The 18,343-nt window shown below is 32.1% G+C and overlaps 1 protein-coding gene across 2 annotated transcripts; it reads left to right on the top strand.

Annotated features, from left to right (window-relative positions):
* Positions 1-2,060: 2,060 nt before the first annotated feature.
* LOC125070188 (gustatory receptor for sugar taste 64f-like) lies at positions 2,061-14,689 on the top strand. Of its 2 annotated transcripts, none has more exons than XM_047679932.1 (11): positions 2,061-2,286; positions 2,785-2,929; positions 3,448-3,566; positions 7,453-7,632; positions 8,985-9,133; positions 9,782-9,904; positions 10,714-10,868; positions 11,922-11,959; positions 12,549-12,637; positions 13,364-13,453; positions 14,539-14,689. In XM_047679932.1, exons 1-11 carry the CDS (start codon positions 2,175-2,177, stop codon positions 14,665-14,667), a joined length of 1,329 nt encoding a protein of 442 aa, XP_047535888.1. In that variant the 5' UTR covers positions 2,061-2,174; the 3' UTR covers positions 14,668-14,689. The 2 variants fall into 2 exon arrangements, with proteins under 2 accessions (XP_047535888.1, XP_047535878.1); XM_047679922.1 differs by having other exon boundaries at positions 11,922-11,966; positions 12,466-12,637.
* The last annotated feature ends 3,654 nt before the right edge of the window (positions 14,690-18,343 follow it).

Genomic DNA, 18,343 nt, shown 5'->3' with positions numbered 1-18,343 from the left:
ATGGAATAGCGATTAAGCGAATACCTCCTAACTCAGAACACAAGTTTTGTGGAAGAGGTTTGTGTTTTATAGGCTGTTTATTTTTTTAAATTGATATACTACCAAATGGTCCAATAGGTGGGTAGTTACACACAACACTGTAAAAAAAGTAAACTATAAAGATCTACCACCAAAACGCCTTCATAAACATTTTTTTATAACTAGCTTCCAGCTTTCCACGGATAAAATAAGAGTAGATATTATGGGACAGAGGTACAAAGAAAAATAAACATGCTATTTGGGCTAGAAACCTTTTCGGCGAGCGTAGAATATATTACCCAAAATTTCATCACAATTCGATGAATGGTTTAAGAATCTATACAACAACCCAAGCATCAAATGTTTACCATAAGATTGGGTCTCGACCCTATCAAAATTAAAATATACTTTATTCAAGTAGGCTTTTACAAGCACTTTTAAATCATCATTTTACAAACTATATTAATTGAAGCTACCAACGGTTCGGAATTGAGATTCTGCCGAGAAGAACCAGAAAGTCAGTAGTTACTCTTTTTCAACATTTAAAATACAAAGTTAGGTTAGTTAAATACTATTATATACAAGTATTAGCTCCACGCTTTTTTATTATCTATATAATCTTCTATTAAATATTAAATTGGTACCGTAAGAAATCTTGAACCATCCCTTACATCGTGAATGCGGAACCAATCTTGACAACTACAGTAACTTAACAATATCATCTTGACCGATTTCGGCTACGTCGTCCAATCTCTCAAAAAATACTAGCCAACAAATTGCCTAACGTACTTCTATACTGGCTAATTCAAGTCAGAAAAATCGGTGGGGTGCCTACCACCAAGTAAGCATTTGTTTTTGATGGTATCTATCCAGGCCGGAATAAATGAGACTAACCACAATGAATTCATAATAAAATTTACATTAAATTTAAGTCCAAATTATGCAACATATACTGGAAAAGAATTATCACTTCCGAAGCATTTTTAATTCTTAACACGGGCTGCTACATGAAACATTTATCAAAATTATCGTTAATGTTTACAAATAAACAACACACGGATCAAGTGAGACTAATTTTCGATTCTACGAATGATAATATTACATTGTCGATCGGACATTTGATAACGATCAAATTGATAAGTTGCCCACGCAGTAAGTTAATTGAAAAAAAAAAACGTAAATTACTAAAACGGTTTTATGCTTACCTTAAAACTGCAAAGTTACCTTCCGATTCCGAACTCCTCAATAGAATAATAATGAATTGACTAGCTATTGGCGCCAAAACTATTTCAAAAGGAATTGTGGTTTCCATTAATATCAATAAGAATAAGGGCATAGAATTATCAATCGTTCAGGTATGTAAGATATGTTTTATTAAAAACACAATGCACGCCTTCATATGTGACCTTTAATTATTAATAAATAATTCGATTGTCATTAGAGTTCTGGTAGCCTATCTAGTGGTAAATTTCTACCAGTGGTGACATTAAAATAAATTGTACCACGTTGTATAATAGGTGAAATAATTTGGTGATGAATCGTGATAAAGATATCTATCTCTTTCTCTTACCAATAATTATTATTGACAAAAAGGAATACCAAAAGAGAGCTAAACAAACGTTAATGTTTTTAAAAAAATTTTACAAGTTTCATGACGTTTGGTTTTTTTTTTTAATATATCTATATTTTTAAATAAAATTATATCGAAAACCAGCTTGCAGTTTTAAATTTGGAACGATAATTGTTGTTTTCGTATTGATAAATGTTCAGTGTTAAATCGTTTTTCTAAATCAAAAGAAAATCTGAGAATAAAATTAATACTTTAAGTCACATTTTTGATTTATTTAAAAAAAAAAACAAAAACCCTGTTAAATCAAAAATCGTTCACTTTTGCATAATTATCGCAAATAGTCACCCCTACCACCTCCTAACGGAAATACGTCGAATTACCAATAACCCTGTATAATGGCGGAGCTGACATGACATTATATAATGATTCATTGAAATCACAACCCTAGATCGGTCAGTTAGTCGACAACCGCGGTGTTTCTGTCTTTTATAGCCACATTCAAGGCATCATTGCTACCAGTTTTATAATCTTACTGTCAATTTTTTATATCTTTCGTTTAACATTTCTAGTAGTACAAGAAGCATAGATGACGGTTGCAAAGGAAACTTTTAGTGTCACTGTTGTCCAAATCGACCCAAAACAAATAATGAAACCGAAGAATTACAAGCGGAAAATACCTTTTATGATACCTAGCAAAAGTAAGCAACCTTTAGACTACGATTTTAAAGCTTAATGTATATACACATAATCACTGTAAACATAGTATTAATATTAATATATAATAATGCTTACCAATTTAATTTATTTACGTAATTATTTACTGGAAAAATTCAAAAATTCACAGTAACACCAATAGTTACGAATAATGATTGTTTTTTTTATGGCATTGGTTGGCAGATGAGCATATGGGCCACCTGATGGTAAGTGGTCACCACCGCCCATAGACAAAGGCGCTGTAAGAAATATCAACCATTCCTTACATCACCCATGCGCCACCAACCTCGGGAACTAAGATGTTATGTCCCTTGTGCCTGTGATTACACTGGCTCACTCACCCTTCTAACCGGAACACAACAATACAGAGTACTGTTATTTGGCGGTAGAATATCTGATGGGTGGTACCTACCCAGACGGGCTTGCACAAAGCCCTACCACCAAGTATGTTTTTAAAACTTTATGACACATTTTATTTTTAGCCAACAAAGTCGGTGTATCAGATTTAAAAAAAAATAAAGCTCCTGCGACGTTCCAGAAATCATTACGAGTCACCTTGATAATCGGACAAATGTTTTCACTGCTGCCCGTGGAAGGAGTTTGCAGCACATCGCCGATTGATGTTAGGTATTTGTTCCAATAATAGTTTCATGCTTTTCTTGGAATAGTTTCAACCAGAAATTAGCAAATAAGTTATCTCCCCTCAAGGGGAAAATTTTTGGAATATATTACACTACGCTGCTCTAGAAACTGTTGAGAATTGTTTTCCTTTTCTGCTGAACATAATATGATTTATTAGTATAATTTTATTACTTTGCAAACTGAGCGGTTCTTGCCTTGATGTGAAACCACGATTTTGGGTTTAGGTGCGTTTTTTTTATATTCTGTTTCATCTCAATTCCTAAAAGTAACTACTAAGTTCTTGTAGAGGTAATTTCTAACACGAGAGTTGATAATAATAAAATTTATAGGATGCACGTATCAAAAGGTCGAATCACTGTATGACGGCTGTTACCATTTCACGAGTTAATCGCACAGTTGCACTGATGTTACTAATATATCCGTTTTGTTATGATAATTATTTAATCATTGTATTTATTGTAAAGATGTTACTACTACAAACAAATGCATTTTTATTTTTTTAGATTCGTATGGTGGTCATTCAAATTTACTTACCTAATCTTGTCGCTGATTGGACAATTCTTTATCACATTTATGTGCTTATACAAAATTCTTCACAGTACCTCTTCATTAAATGGAACAAGTAAGTCTTAAATCATTATAATATTTTATTAATTATACTTTTTTCACGATAATTGTTCAAGTGAAATATTATACGATACGATAAGCTTGGTAGCTCTATTGATTTTACAGTTATTGCTCATTTTATTGCTAAAATTTAAGCTCCCACGAATGTGATAGTCTTCTTTTTTGTCTTCTATTTTCTTCTCTGGATTTTGTGTTCTGGTTCAGTAATTATAAAAATGGTCATTCCACAGGGATCAATTTTAAGTCTTTTTCTATTTTTAATATACGCAAATGACCTCAATGTCTATATTAATTGTATTTATGATATTGTATTATTTTCTGATGATGTATGATTAATTTTAAAAGTTACAAGATAATACACTAATTATTATAAGTAATATACGTTGTAAACAACGTATTTTCTGATTGGATTACAATAGATAATTTCGTTTTAAAAGACAGACGAACAAAATGTATTGTATTTACTTCAACAAATGTAAAACAATGAAATGCTGTGCTTCTCGTAACATAAAACAATAGATATTTCAGAGTGAACGATACCAAAGTATTTTAAGTAATTACTTTTGTCGAAAACTCCACTGTAATTCTCATTTGTCATCCAATAAAGCACAATTAGCTAGCAGCTATATATTACTTATGGTATATTTCAATAAGGTAATACTTCAGACATAAATCGTAATCGATTCGAATCTTATTCGATTCTATAATAAAATCCAGCAGGATATCTTACATTTATCAAATTATACGATTCCAATTTTGCTTTTTATTACGATTTTGATATTTTACGATTACGAGATCAGACACCTAAGATTTACAATCATTCTAAACGTCTTATACACCATCCCCTTATCCCACTAGTTACCTTCATGCGATTGTGAAGATAGAGAGAGTGGTAAGACTCCTTGACCAGTTCCTCAGTGAATGTCGATCAAAGATCTAATCGCTCATAAATATTTCTTTATGCTATATGCAACTTTAATTTTCAGTTAGATGTTTGTTTTGTATTTGATTTCAATTATATATTTTAGTTAGTAAGATCATTTGCAATATAATCTAAATTCAACTATTGTTAAAATTCAATAGTTCATATTTTTATATTTTACAATTTGTACATCGTTTAAAATAAACTGCAGGAGACTATTGTGATCAAATTTAAGTCCACTGCGCTTTGAGTTATCTGATCTCGTTAATTAAATAGTTCTCAGCTTGATGCAGCTTCGATTCAGGAACAAGATTCAAACTTGGGCTTTAAATAATCTACTAAGTGATTTGATATATAAGGTTAGAGTTTGTTTAAATGTCTGTTTACGAGAATAAATTGAATTCTACAAAGTGCGAGCTCGTTGTTTTAGTTTCATATTAAACAGTTTTTATAAAATAATTATAGAATATGACATATATATATTTTTTAATTAAGGCGCAGATTAAATTGCTTCATTATACGTATTGATTATCTCATACAATATAATAATTTACTTTTTTATTTGGTACATACATGAGATTTATGTATGTACAAGTAGATGTATAATAGATAAACTAAATATTAAGATCTCGGTCAAGTGACCAAAGACATGGAATGAAAGTCAATATTCTTGATTTTACCTTTGTCAATAGGAATTAATAAAGATTTTTTTAACAATATCTTAAGGGGCTCCCTTTGTTGCTGACACAAGGGTCTAGAGTACGATGTTGCTTGACGGAACATATTTTACGTTTCTTACGCTGGAGCCTCAATTTCCGGTTGCGAGTGTCATGGTTCCCATGAAATATATTATATTTTCTCAATTTATTATTTACTAGCTTTTCGCCCCGGCTTCGCATTTGTGCAATTTAATTAAGATATATAAATATAATTTACATCTTACTTTAATTTGATATGATTTCTTTTTATCTTTTTGTCTTTTTTAATTTGAAACAATCAAATACATTTAAAACCATTGTAAGTAATCTTCGCTATATTATAAGCTCACCGTCTATTTCAATTCCGAGATGGCCCAGTGGCTAGAACGCGTGCATCTTAACCGATGTTTCGGGTTCAAACCCAGGCAGGCACCACTGAAATTTCATGTGCTTAATTTGTGTTTATAATTCATCTCGTGCTCGGCGGTGAAGGAAAACATCGTGAGGAAACCTGCATGTGTCTAATTTCAACGAAATTTTGCCACATGTGTATTCTGCCAACCCGCATTGGAGCAGCGTGTTGGAATATGCTCCAAACCTTCTCCTCAAAGGGAGAGGAGGCCTTTATCCCAGCAGTGGGACATTTACGGGCTGCTAATGCTATTTCAATTCCGTCTATCAATATAACACAAACAGTTAAGTCATTAATTTTAATAAAACAACGTGACTATGATATGTTTTGTAATGTATTAAGTCCTTTGATATTACAATTTTCTAGACATTTTAGGTATAAATAATTCAATTTACTCGTAGCTCATGAAAGAGAAATATTACAAACTAAACTGAACAAATTTTGCATTTATCAATGAAAGTATGATATGCGGGTGGCTAGAAGTTTAAAGAAGACGATTGATTTGAATAATTTTATATTAAAAATGATCCACCTTCAGAAAATTGGCACGAATATTTTATTTCACATTTTTATTAGCAATTCAATTCTATTACTATACAATTAATTTAACAATATTTAATTTGCTTTTCGACTGGCAAATATATTTAATAATATTGAATATATATAAATTATAGCACGAATTGAATAATATTCTGTTTAGAAATAGACTATCAAGTAATTAGACTATTAATTAACAACATCAAACCTTTTTTAAATCAGCTAATAAACGAATAATAATTATTACTTGAACAGAGATGACCCAGTGGTTAGAAAGCGTGCATCTTAATCGATGATTTCGTGTTCAAGCCCAGGCAAGTATCACGGAATTTTCATGTGCTTAATTTTTGTTTATAATTCATCTCGTGCTCGGCGGTGAAGGAAAACATCGTGAGGAAACCTGCATGTGTCTATTTTCAACGAAATTCTCCCACATGTGTATTCCACCAACCCGCATTGGAGCATCGTAATGGAATATGCTCCAAACCTTCTTCTGAAAGGGAGAGGAGGCCTTAGCCTAGCAGTGGGAAATTTACGGGCTGTTAATGTAAAAAAATGTAATTATTATTTAGTGCAGCGGTCATCAATGCAGAATGTTTAAATCAAAATTTAATTCAAATATTTAGTTGCTTTAAATATTCGATTTTAAGTCGATAAATTTATTCAAACTTAACATAATTTCAAACTACAACAAAGCACACAACTACAAAAATTCGAAAGTACATAATTATGTATATAATTATAAAGATGAATAATTAAATTAAATTAATTTGCATGTAAAACAACGTTATATACTAATTTCACGCATTCATAACTTTGTACAGGTAATTCTCTGTTAATGAAAGTAAATGAGCTTATAGTCGTTACAATGGAATCAATCAATCAAAATGTACTCAATTAAAGTAGGTTCTTGCAACCATATCTGATTAAAGATTCAAGTTAAAAAAGTATCGAACAGATGAAATGCTGGCGTATGTATATTTAACTTCATTAAATGAAATGTTTAACGTCAAATAGTATAGATACATTAGTTCAGTTAGAAAAAGAGTTTTATCGAAAACAATTTACTTTAACTTCGTTTACGTGTTCCATTTTTTTCTTATACAGCCACTTGTCCGCTCTCTAAAATTTATAATTAGTTTAACAATTTAGTAAATAGCAGTCAGGAATCCTCTTTAACTTTCCGCACATCTACGGCTGGAGCTGTTCAAGATGAGATTATAGCCGATTTTTTACGAGCAGCTATCGTCCCGCAATCTCTGGGACAAAAAGCGAGTTTCGCTATTAATATAGAAGACTATACAAATTCCAGCACCACTGATCTTCTACGGAACAACTTGTATAACAACGACGTTATTCCTTCGTGTCGCCCTTCGTTGGCCGGACTTGATTCGACACATAGCCCACGTGGAAGATCAAGATTCATATTACGATCGAACTCTCACTCTTAAATGTAACGCTACTTGTGGCGGCGTCTTGTTCTTAGCTTTAGGTAAGTATTCATTAAATTCTTTTTTTTTTAATTTGTCGTTTTAAATATTTCGAAATTCTGACTGATTGATTTTTATTTAACTTAATTGTTTTGAATGATTTTAATGAATTGGAATAAAAGCAAACTATATGGTTGGCAATTAAGTGTTTGCCGATTTAAAAAAAGAAGGAAAATTCAAATCGAGTTTCTTGATATATTTTTAACATTTTTTAAAAAATTTCGATACATGTATGCGATACATTAAGCGTCTCTACAATATCACGTGTTTTACTATGACGAAGTGAACCAATAATGGCTTTTGATATGGGTTGCATTGACTTCGACTGGAGGGCCAGATTCTTGCGCTTTTTCATCACCAATCACCAGAATGAAATCTGGTAAACCAATTTCGACACTACCTTTCTTTCAAGGCTTCATTACCATATATGGTACATAACTTATTTTATGCTTGCGATGCGTTTTTGAGTTTTCGGAAGTAATACAATAAAATATGTCAGAAGTGCACGTCCTGTTCTTCCATTTTTTAATTGGGATAAAAACAAAACTAAAGCAATAATCTACATAATTTTTTTACTTAATTAAAAGTAGAAGTCCAAACAATACTAAAAATGTAGGTTAGATGTTTTGACCACGTTAAGAAAACAAAAGAAAGTGTAAAGTCTACCTACCCAAAAAATCGGCAATCACTTAGTTGCCAACCCAATAGTACATGAGGATTAAAGTTGAGGAAACAATTAACTATTTCTATCTAGAAATTTTCATACCACCTTGAAAAAATCAACTAATGCAATACATCATAATGCACGTTTTACAACCCATTTTATATTTCGCGGACATAATAATCTTTGAAAATTTTCGGTTTCAATGATTCTGAGTATAATTGGGCAAAAAATAAAATTATCTAACCTAGTTGCTGTCATTTTTTTCTATTGCTTAAACAACCCACAAATTATATACTCTACCGCCAAACAGCAATACTCAGTATAGTCCTACACGAGTCAGTGTAACAGAAAAAAGACATTTACAATCTTAGCTCCCATGGTTGGTGGGAAATGGTATGACATTGGTAATGTAAGGAATTGTATATTTTTCGTACTGCGTCAATTTCTATGCGCGTTGGTGTTAAATTAAAATGCGAGTACGTGTAAAGAACATGCAATCTGTCTATCCAAATCGGTGATACAAATGATGAGTGGATGTTACCAACCCAAATGGTCTTGCACAAAACCCTACAAGCAAGTAAAAACGTCCAGGTCACAACAAACTCCATACTAACAAAATGAACTAACGCCATAAATATGATCATTCTTTTTAAAAATATCTGTTTTAATCATATAATTTTATTATTTTAGTGGAACATCTGTTATCATTGTTATCAGCTTACACGGGAGCAATGGTATGTCAGAGCGAAGATATGACACACGAAAGCTTCGTGAAACATTTTTATCCATGGGTCTTCAACTATTTGCCTTATTCATTTGGTTTGGGAATATTAACGCAGGTGATTTTATTGATATTTTAACTCTCCTCCGTCTTTTCATTTATCATCATCAGTCATTCTTACATCAAACGTTATGTGAGGATTTTATCATATTAGTAAAACAATAATAAAAAAAATCTTGTCTAAATCTGGTATATATGTTATTATTTGAAAGTAAGCCAAAAGGCTATATTAGAGTATATGCATATACACCGGAGAAATCTGCAATAAGAATCAGTATAATATAGTGAATAAACAGTTAAATATTACAGTCAATCAAATGTTCCTGCTCATTTGAATTTAGCAATAAAAGTTTTTGTTGTAGCTTATGTTACTCCTTATTACGTCAGCTATCTGCCATTTAAAGTCTCGTAAAAATCGATCAGATTAGCCGGAACAAGCAGACAGACAGACAAAAATTGAAAAAATGTTATTTTTGGTATGTTTGTCGTGTATATATTACATATATATATATTACATGCATACATATTAAGCAAAAAGCAGTTATTTTAATATTACAAACAGACACTCCAATTTTATTATATATATATATAGATGTATAGACAATAGCTTTACTGGTGTTGATATCTACGGTTGTTGTAGTTAATCTCATTACCACGTCATCTTTTAATTTGTCACAAGTCTTGATGTTTATACAATTTGTTCCAGTTTCTGCACTTCCAATCGACGTTTATTTGGAATTTCTCCGATTTATTCGTGATATGTATAAGTTACTATTTAACCTCAAGGCTCAATTATGTCAATAAACAATTACTCAACGCTCAAGGAAAGGTAAAATGATGTATACTATATTTGTTAAAATTTTAAAGTGTACCTAACAACTTATAGCCGAGATGGCCCAGTGATTAGAACGCGTACATCTTAACCGATGATTTCGGGTTAAAACCAGGCATGCACCACTGAATTTTCATGTGCTTAATTTGTGTTTAGAATTCATTTCGTGCTCGGCGGTGAAGAAAAACATTGTGAGGAAACCTGCATATGTCTAATTTTAACGAAATTCAGTCACATATGTTTTCCATCAACCCGCATTGATTGATTGATTTAGTCAATTGAGGTCACACGTATTAACCAATGAGCGCACGAGTGCAATGTCGCTTGGGAGCGCGTTTTTTTTTTCTATGGCATTGGTTGGCCGACGAGCGTATGGGCCACCTGATGGTAAGAGTTCACCACCGCCCATAGACAAAGGCGCTGTAAGAATTATTAACAATTCCTTACATCACCTATGCGCCACCAACCTTGGGAACTAAGAAATTATGTCCCTTGTGCCTGTGATTACGTTTCGTGGAATCGACTGTAGTCGTATTATCTCTATCATATTCAATAAGCTCGACGCGCATTACTCACGTGATATCGGTTTAAATTCTCGGAACTAGTGCAATATCGACTGTATTACTACACATATTATCTACTGACAAGAATAACTCAACAGTAGTGTTGATGTTTATTTAGTGTGAGTTATTTCCGGCATAGTTATGCAATATATCTCTGTTTCACAAAATGTTATTTCTATTAGAATTTTTAAATATTCTGTTTAAAGTAAAATAGATCTCTCATATAAAAAAAAAATGTTTCAGTATTTACCCGAGGTTTTCTGGAGGACAGTTCGCGAAGAATATTGTCGTGCAGCTCAGCTGGTGAGAAGAGTCGATGACGTCATCAACGGAGTCATTTTTATTTCATTCGCTAATAACCTATTCTTTATCTGTCTCCAGCTTTTTAACTCTCTAGAGTAAGTTTCTTATTAAAATTAAATTATGCTCGTTGTTTAAAAGGCGGGTATTTATATTGAGTATCTCACGTGGTAGTGATCACTATTTTGTACATTATTATTCTAACGGTACCTACTTACTCATCACTTATCCACCGCAGAATTTATTTCATATTTCATTCGTATTTTGGTTTCAAGGGAGAGTAAAAGCAAGAGGTTAATTTTATACACAGTTGTATTTTAGAGATCTTACTGAGTTACTACTGAGTTTCTTGTCGGTTCGTCTCGGTAGAATCTACTTTCCGTACCGGTGATAGCTTTACATTAAACACTGTAACATGACGATTCATGAGTGCTTTTATGACCTTGATTAAAGTATAAATTGATTTTTGATCCTACACTTGACGGCATATTAGTAGTGTGATAAATATTGGATCCCTTATCACATTATTAACAATTGCTCCTCTGCCCAGAGGTTGTCTGAAAGAGTTGCCTGTTTTAGCAATGTACTAAATACATTCCGTAAAATAGTACAAACTTGTTACTCCTGTTACTCGACTGCATAGAGTCAGTAATTCTTTTGTGGGGCAATTGGATACAGTTCTACAACGGAATCCCAGAAAGCGTTCAAATTGCTTCTGTTGCCAAATTTAAAAATGTTAACGAACTCTTGTCTGCGAAAGGGTACTATACAATTAGTGAGTTTATGATTGATAGCACACCTTGGGAATGAAACGATCGCCTCCTGGCTATTTCTATTCATATTCAATATATGTATTTAATTAGATCAACAAAAAAAAAGACCCTCCGAGTTTCTTTCGCCGGTTCTTCTCAGGTCAGGGTGTTTCCTTTTCCGAACCGGTGGTAGTGTATAATTTGACTATCAATAAGTAAGTGTAATAGTAGTGCTTCTATATTCAACAAAGGAATTTGGATTTGAGTTTGAGTCACGTATAAATATGTGAGTTGGAATACATATTACATCAAAAGTATTTTGTTATCAAATACGCTGTGCATCTTCTTGATACTTACTTATAATTATTACAACATTTAAATTTATTTACTTTCTTATAGAGATGGTATCAAAGGCAACGGAGAGTGCAGCAGTCGTGGTAAGGGGTGAGTCATAAGTTATATTTATGTTTATAAACGAATGCAGTTCCAATACTGTTTTTTAAAAATTGGCGACGTGATTTTAACATGTACCACCCACGGTGGGTTGACACCAAAAACGTCGAATGTTTCTCGATAAATACTTGACGTAAGTGTAAGTTGAGTTCGTAATATTGAATATGAATTAGTATTTACGTGTTTCTTTCATTGAATAACTGGCTGGGTTAGTGTCAAGCTTGTAAGACTGTAGATTCTGAGCTCTTGGTTGGGGTAACTCGAAATTTCTGTACAAGATTCGTATTGGTCAGTTTTAATGCACCAATCTTAGAATCCACTGTTCTGATTTTAAAATATATTTATATTTTTAATAGCCCAATTATTGATAAATGTTTTAGACTATATAACTTCACCCTTAAGCCCCAAGGGTGACGGGGGCATCAGGTAGAGCTCTAATATTCAGCGCGTGTTAATACGCTCCGTGCTAATAATATTACATTTATTCTAGGAAGCCCAGCATCCTTGGAGGTTACGAGGCAGCTTCATATTTCTTCTTCTCTCTCGTCTTTCTCATTGCTCGATCTGTCACAGTGTCACTCATCGCATCTCAAGTCAACTCAGCTTCAAACGTACCAGCGTCTGTCCTGTATGACGTGCCCTCACCAGTATATTGTGTGGAGGTGATCTTTTCTTTTAATTTATTTTAAATCCATAGCTTTTTTTTTGTTATGTTACTTATATTCGTATTTGACGTGACGGAAACACGGTCAGAAGGATATTATGCTATTATGTAATACTATGCCTGGTATGTTATTCGATGCGAGTCCTGCAAAAATGTTGTATTCGATATAGAACTTCATTTCGCCATGTAGTGGAAAAAAAATCTGCATGAAAAATTTTATACACATTTTTATCATAGTCGTCAAGACGGTGCCAAAGTAAAATTGTGAAATAGAATTTGAAAAGAGAACGAAAATATTTTTTAATAATCATTCAGAGTGATCTTTCATTCATTCAGAAGCATTCACACTACAGTGAACGCTTCTGAATGAAGATATCTATTATATTCGTTAAGTAATAGCATTTTTATTGATTGAAATGAGCAACTGGCCAAAAAGATAAAATGATATTTGATTTAAGTTCTACTGAATATCTACAGTTTAATAACCCAAACAAGCAAACTTGGTAGATTTTAGATTTCGAATTAGAAGTTTGTCTTTTCTCGAAAATTTACTACTAGTCCACCGTAAGTATAATAAAATACTGAAAAAAAAAATTTGTTTAGTACCTTTCCTGCAAAACTAACTATATTTAGTGTTCTTGTATTGTCTCTATGTAAAAAAGAGCTTTTCAAGCTTTTTGTAGTCCATTACGGGCTATTTCTGATTTTCGCAATTTCGTTTCAGGTTCAAAGGTTTTTGGATCAAGTGAACGGAGATAACATCGCGTTGAGCGGTTTACAATTCTTCAGCGTTACACGTGGATTATTGCTAACAGTAAGTCAGGAATATTCAAAGCTATATATATTAAAAGATAGCTGTATTATAGAGCTATATTATTATTTATTTATTAATTCGTTTTTCCACATTAAATTTAATTTGATATTTAGATTAAAAAAATGTTCCATGAGGTACATCCAATCAAATCCATCAAAACTTTTAAGATATAACTAATTTTATATATTTTTTTAAGAATGCAAATAAATTGCTGCTTTCAATAACAGTCAGCTGCTCTCGGTCGCTCACTGAGTTGTAGTCAATTGACCATAGCTTAGTGTGCAAAATCTCAGCACCGAACAGCTAGCCTTGTGATATGCATATAGATCTATGATTATATCCGCAAAACTTACTTTGAGACCGTCGGTTTAAAGAATATGACAACTTCACTGTTGCCAGTGTGTTGGTGACAAAATCTTCGTCTATTACACTTCAGCTATGCACGAAAATTTAATCGTTTTTGTTTTTTTAAATTTAATAATTTTCCATTTCAATAATAATAAAAATGAATAATACAATTATTATTAATAATACAATAGCGCAATAAAAGTATTTATTCTTCTAGATTTGCTCATAAAAGTCTTACCGACTCTTAAATTGCTATGAAAAAAATTATTAAATACTTATCATGTTAAAAATGGAATACGTTCTATTTAAATTACGTCATATTTCTTTTTTTTTAATTTAACTGGAAGAAGGTTGCGTTGTATACTGACGACTGTAGTTAAATATAAATGGAATGTTTGATTTCAATTTGAAGGCAACCAAATTAAAAGTAATTGGTTGGATTCTTTTTTGCATATTGGCATAAGAAGTGGATCTCATTTGATTCCATACAACTTAATAATTATTTTTGTAGGCTTAAAGTTTGAATGTCAGCGAGTATTGCAAATAAAAAACTATACAGTTGAAAAAAATATCTACTTTTTTTTTTTTCAGTGTACAATTTTTTTTTCTGAAAATGCGTAATTTTGACAACATATTATCTTAACATATGAGAAATTTTTGAAGTTTAAGTCATTAAGTACATTAGGAATAAAATAAATGTTATATGCAGTATTTATTAAATTTTACACTTTTTGTAGGTTGCTGGTACCATCGTGACGTATGAACTAGTGATGTTCCAGTTCAATTCGCAGCCTCAATCGTCTAAAATTTCTCCAACAAGTCCAACACTATCATTTTATAATAACACAATTATACCAATTTTGTAATCTACCAAACTTGTTTAATCATCTAAAAATAAAAATTAAATAAACCCTATGTTTGAGTTATTTTTTTACACATTGTATAACTATAATTTATTAGAATAATTTAATTAATAATATGTCGTTTGACTATTTTAGAATATGTTGTAATGTAATATTTTAATTTTTCACGATTAATACTGGCCGGTAAGAAAAAGAATGGTACTGAGCCGAGATGGCCCAGTGGTTGGAACGCGTGCATATTAACCGATGATTTCGGGTTCAAACCCAGGCAGGCACCACTGAAATTTCATGTGCTTAATTTGTGTTTATAATTCATCTCGTACTCGGCGGTGAAGGAAAATATCGTGAGGAAACCTGCATGTGTCTAATTTCAACGAAATTCTGCCACATGAGTATTCCGCCAACCCGCATTGGAGCAGCGTGGTGGAATATGCTCCAAACCTTCTCCTCAAAGGGAGAGGAGGCCTTTATTCCAGCAGTGGGACATTTACGGGCTGTTAATGCTAAAATGCTAATGCAGGGCCAACGGCTTTCCGTGCTTTTAGAGCAGTGTATACAATTCCAACTTCCAGGCTTCTAGATCGTCCCGACGAGGGGTTTGAACCTAGGACCTCGGGATCTGCTGACTTATATCTAGCTACTAAACCAACGAGGTGGTTAATTTGATCAATGCTTACTTACTCTTAGTGTGTATTGATTAAATAATAGTAATTTTCAGCCATATTTTCATATTTTTACTCACACAGAATTATGCAAGTATTATATATTATATTATTAAAAATAATAATCTGAAAATATTTCGTAAAAAAAAAAAACGAGAGGGCTTACGAGAAAATTTGACTTAAGATATTAAAGTTTACGTTTACGATAGCGCTATAAACACAATAACTTATCCCTTATTTATTGAGAATATTGAAACAATATGTTCCGATCTTGATAAACTTAATACTGTAATAAAGTTTCTCTATCAGATAAATTGGGTATCTTTTCACTATCTATCAAAGGATATACGTACTAATATATTTTGTTTTAGACCAAAACGTTTGATGAACAATAGCGTTTCAATTTACAAGCAGATATGTATATGATAGTTACTGTTACGTGAAGTACTATTTTGCTTTAGGTCCAATAGCTACGGTACTATCAGTGCAATAATAATATGAGGAAAAAAAAATCACTAACTGCATACTTCGACTCTCGTCAAATGTCTCAAACTGTTTACTTAGGCAATTCGACTTTTCTCAAATGTTGAACGGCGCCGTTTGATCAAACAGCTGGGCTGTTAGTTGAAGGACTAATTAAACTAGTTGCATGCGATATGCATAGGTGTCAGTCAATAAGGTGATTTATTTGCTTGAGCGAAATAAAGTACGAATTCCCTACTTTAAAATATTTAATATTTAGTGACAAAATTTTGTAGCATTCTAACGAAATATAGAACAGCGAGAAAAACTGTTTCTCTAAAAGGAAAATTTTAATTTCAGAACAGTTCCAGGATACTTTAATAAATTCAAAGTTAAGAAATTTGAATTCATCGACATCAAAGTTGACTCGGAACTATTTCTCGTTGAATATTTTTTATATTAAATGTTGGGACACAGAAGACCATTGAAAATTGTATATGTATAAGTATGCTTTATGTTAAATATCTTTGATTCAACTTCTGCCTGCCGATTTTCTCCTGTATAAGATGTTTGTTTTGCATAAGATAGGAATAAATTAATTATAATTTTTTGACATATTGCTTTCTCCTTTTATGCCATTTATTTTATTGAATACAATAAAGTGAATTCGATAAATAAATAAAAAAAAACTACAGAAATAGATGCGACAAATAATGTAATAAAAATCTGATCTGCATGTATTTGCTGCCATTCTGAGTTAAGTATATAATTAATAGCAGCCATTATATTGAGTACCGCTAAAATATTTGATATTATAAATACCCTAACATTGACGTTATTTCTTTTTTTTTAATGGCATAGTTTGGCGGACGAGCATATGGGCCACCTGATGGTAAGTCAACACCGCCCAGAGACAAAGGCGCTGTAAGAAATATTAACCATTGCTTACACCACCTATGCGCTACCAACCTTGGGAACCAAGATGTTATGTCCCTTGTGCCTGTGATTATTTCTGTAAAGTTTTGACGATTCATCATCATCAGCATCCATTTGGTGTGATTGCATCTGTTAGGGTAGGCAAGATGAAGCGATCGCTCGTTTATGAAATTACGGAAGTCGGTTAGGGGAATCGCATGAACATGAATGGCAACAGCCATCAAAATCAGCCTAAATCAGCCGCTTGTCGCAGAGTTTATACTCATTTAAATTGGGGTCTTTATTTAGTACCTGATGTCATAAGTAATAAATATCTTCAATTGTGTTATTTTATATATAAGGTGATTAATGTTTAACAGGTCTTAGAGGAAAATCCCTCTCGACCTAGTCGACGTCAGGTGGAAGGGATAGCAACACGAGAACGGAGCAATACCGTGCGGCGCTTCACTTTTGCCTCGGCGCTGGGGCGAGATGGTTGTGTGGTTGTGCTCTCTTTGCTGTTCGGCTGTAATCGGGTCAACATCTCGGCAACGTCATTCTGTCCGTTGGGTTTTTTGTTAGATTGTTCCGTAATTTTTGTAATAGCTTCAGAGGTGTTTCATTATTAGTTTTCGTTTAAATTAATTTTGGTTTGTTAAATTTAATTGCTTTCAAAGTAGATTTGTTGTGTAAATTGTTTTCTTGAGGGTAGTAAATAAATTTGTATTTAAAGAAATAACTTTTGGTCTTATTTCTAAGACAGGTTTAATACAGCTCGTTATGACATACAACGTGGAACGTTTACTGACTTAATGGGGCATTATACAAATTTCATAATACTTTAGACCAAAATATTTTTTTTTCAGATCCTAAACAAAATAGAATATAAATAATTTAAAAATTATATTATGTTAAATCTTATGTCAAGAACTTGGTCATTTCACAGAGATTTCAAACTTTTCCCCTCCTCGTTTACCAACCACGAAATTATTAACATGTTTTCTGTTCTTCATAGACATAGAATAACAGCACACTGAGCTTGAAGCTATAGATTCCAGACTATTTCATAATTGAATATCGCTGAATATCTTCTAAGATCTGAGAGTATTTTTTTCAAGACAATGGTCGTTTTATTTTGATAATTGAAAAAGAGTAACTGAGTTTCTTACCGGTTCCTCTCCGTCGAAACCACATTTTGAACCGGTAGCTTCACTTGATATAGTTCAGTAAAAATGACGATTCAAAAGTACTTTTCGAAGCCTACTTGAATAAAACCTATCTTGATTATGATATTTTTTTTTAAATAATAAATAAATAAATGAAAATTTTAGTATCTGAATTTTGCTGAACTTGAAAAATTTGTCAACATGAACAAAATAAAACAAAAAAAAAATATTATATGTCGAATTTTTAATATATAATAAATTAAATTTTAATAAATCTTTTGTTTCATAGGACATTTAAAATGTGCACTTAGTGTACATTACTATTAAATACATTTAAAACCACTTTTAAAGTATCGTGTATTTATAAAAATAATATAATATTAAAGATATCGTTCCATAGTGCTTATGAAACTAAGGAGAATTTTATTCATTCCAGGTTTTATTATCGTGTTATGAATAATGTATAGTTTCCTT

This window comes from Vanessa atalanta, chromosome 2 (assembly GCF_905147765.1).
Source record: "Vanessa atalanta chromosome 2, ilVanAtal1.2, whole genome shotgun sequence".
Classification (NCBI taxonomy): domain Eukaryota; kingdom Metazoa; phylum Arthropoda; class Insecta; order Lepidoptera; family Nymphalidae; genus Vanessa; species Vanessa atalanta.
The sequence above is the reverse complement of the archived record's forward strand: the minus strand, read 5'-3'. Positions and strand labels throughout refer to the sequence as shown.

Coding starts and splice junctions, on each gene's coding strand:
- LOC125070188 (XM_047679922.1), top strand. CDS start 2,175: ATGACGGTTGCAAAGGAAACTTTTAGTGTCACTGTTGTCCAAATCGAC. Junction 9,905..10,713: donor TACTCAACGCTCAAGGAAAG/GTAAAATGATGT, acceptor AAAATGTTTCAG/TATTTACCCGAGGTTTTCTG. Junction 13,454..14,538: donor CACGTGGATTATTGCTAACA/GTAAGTCAGGAA, acceptor CACTTTTTGTAG/GTTGCTGGTACCATCGTGAC.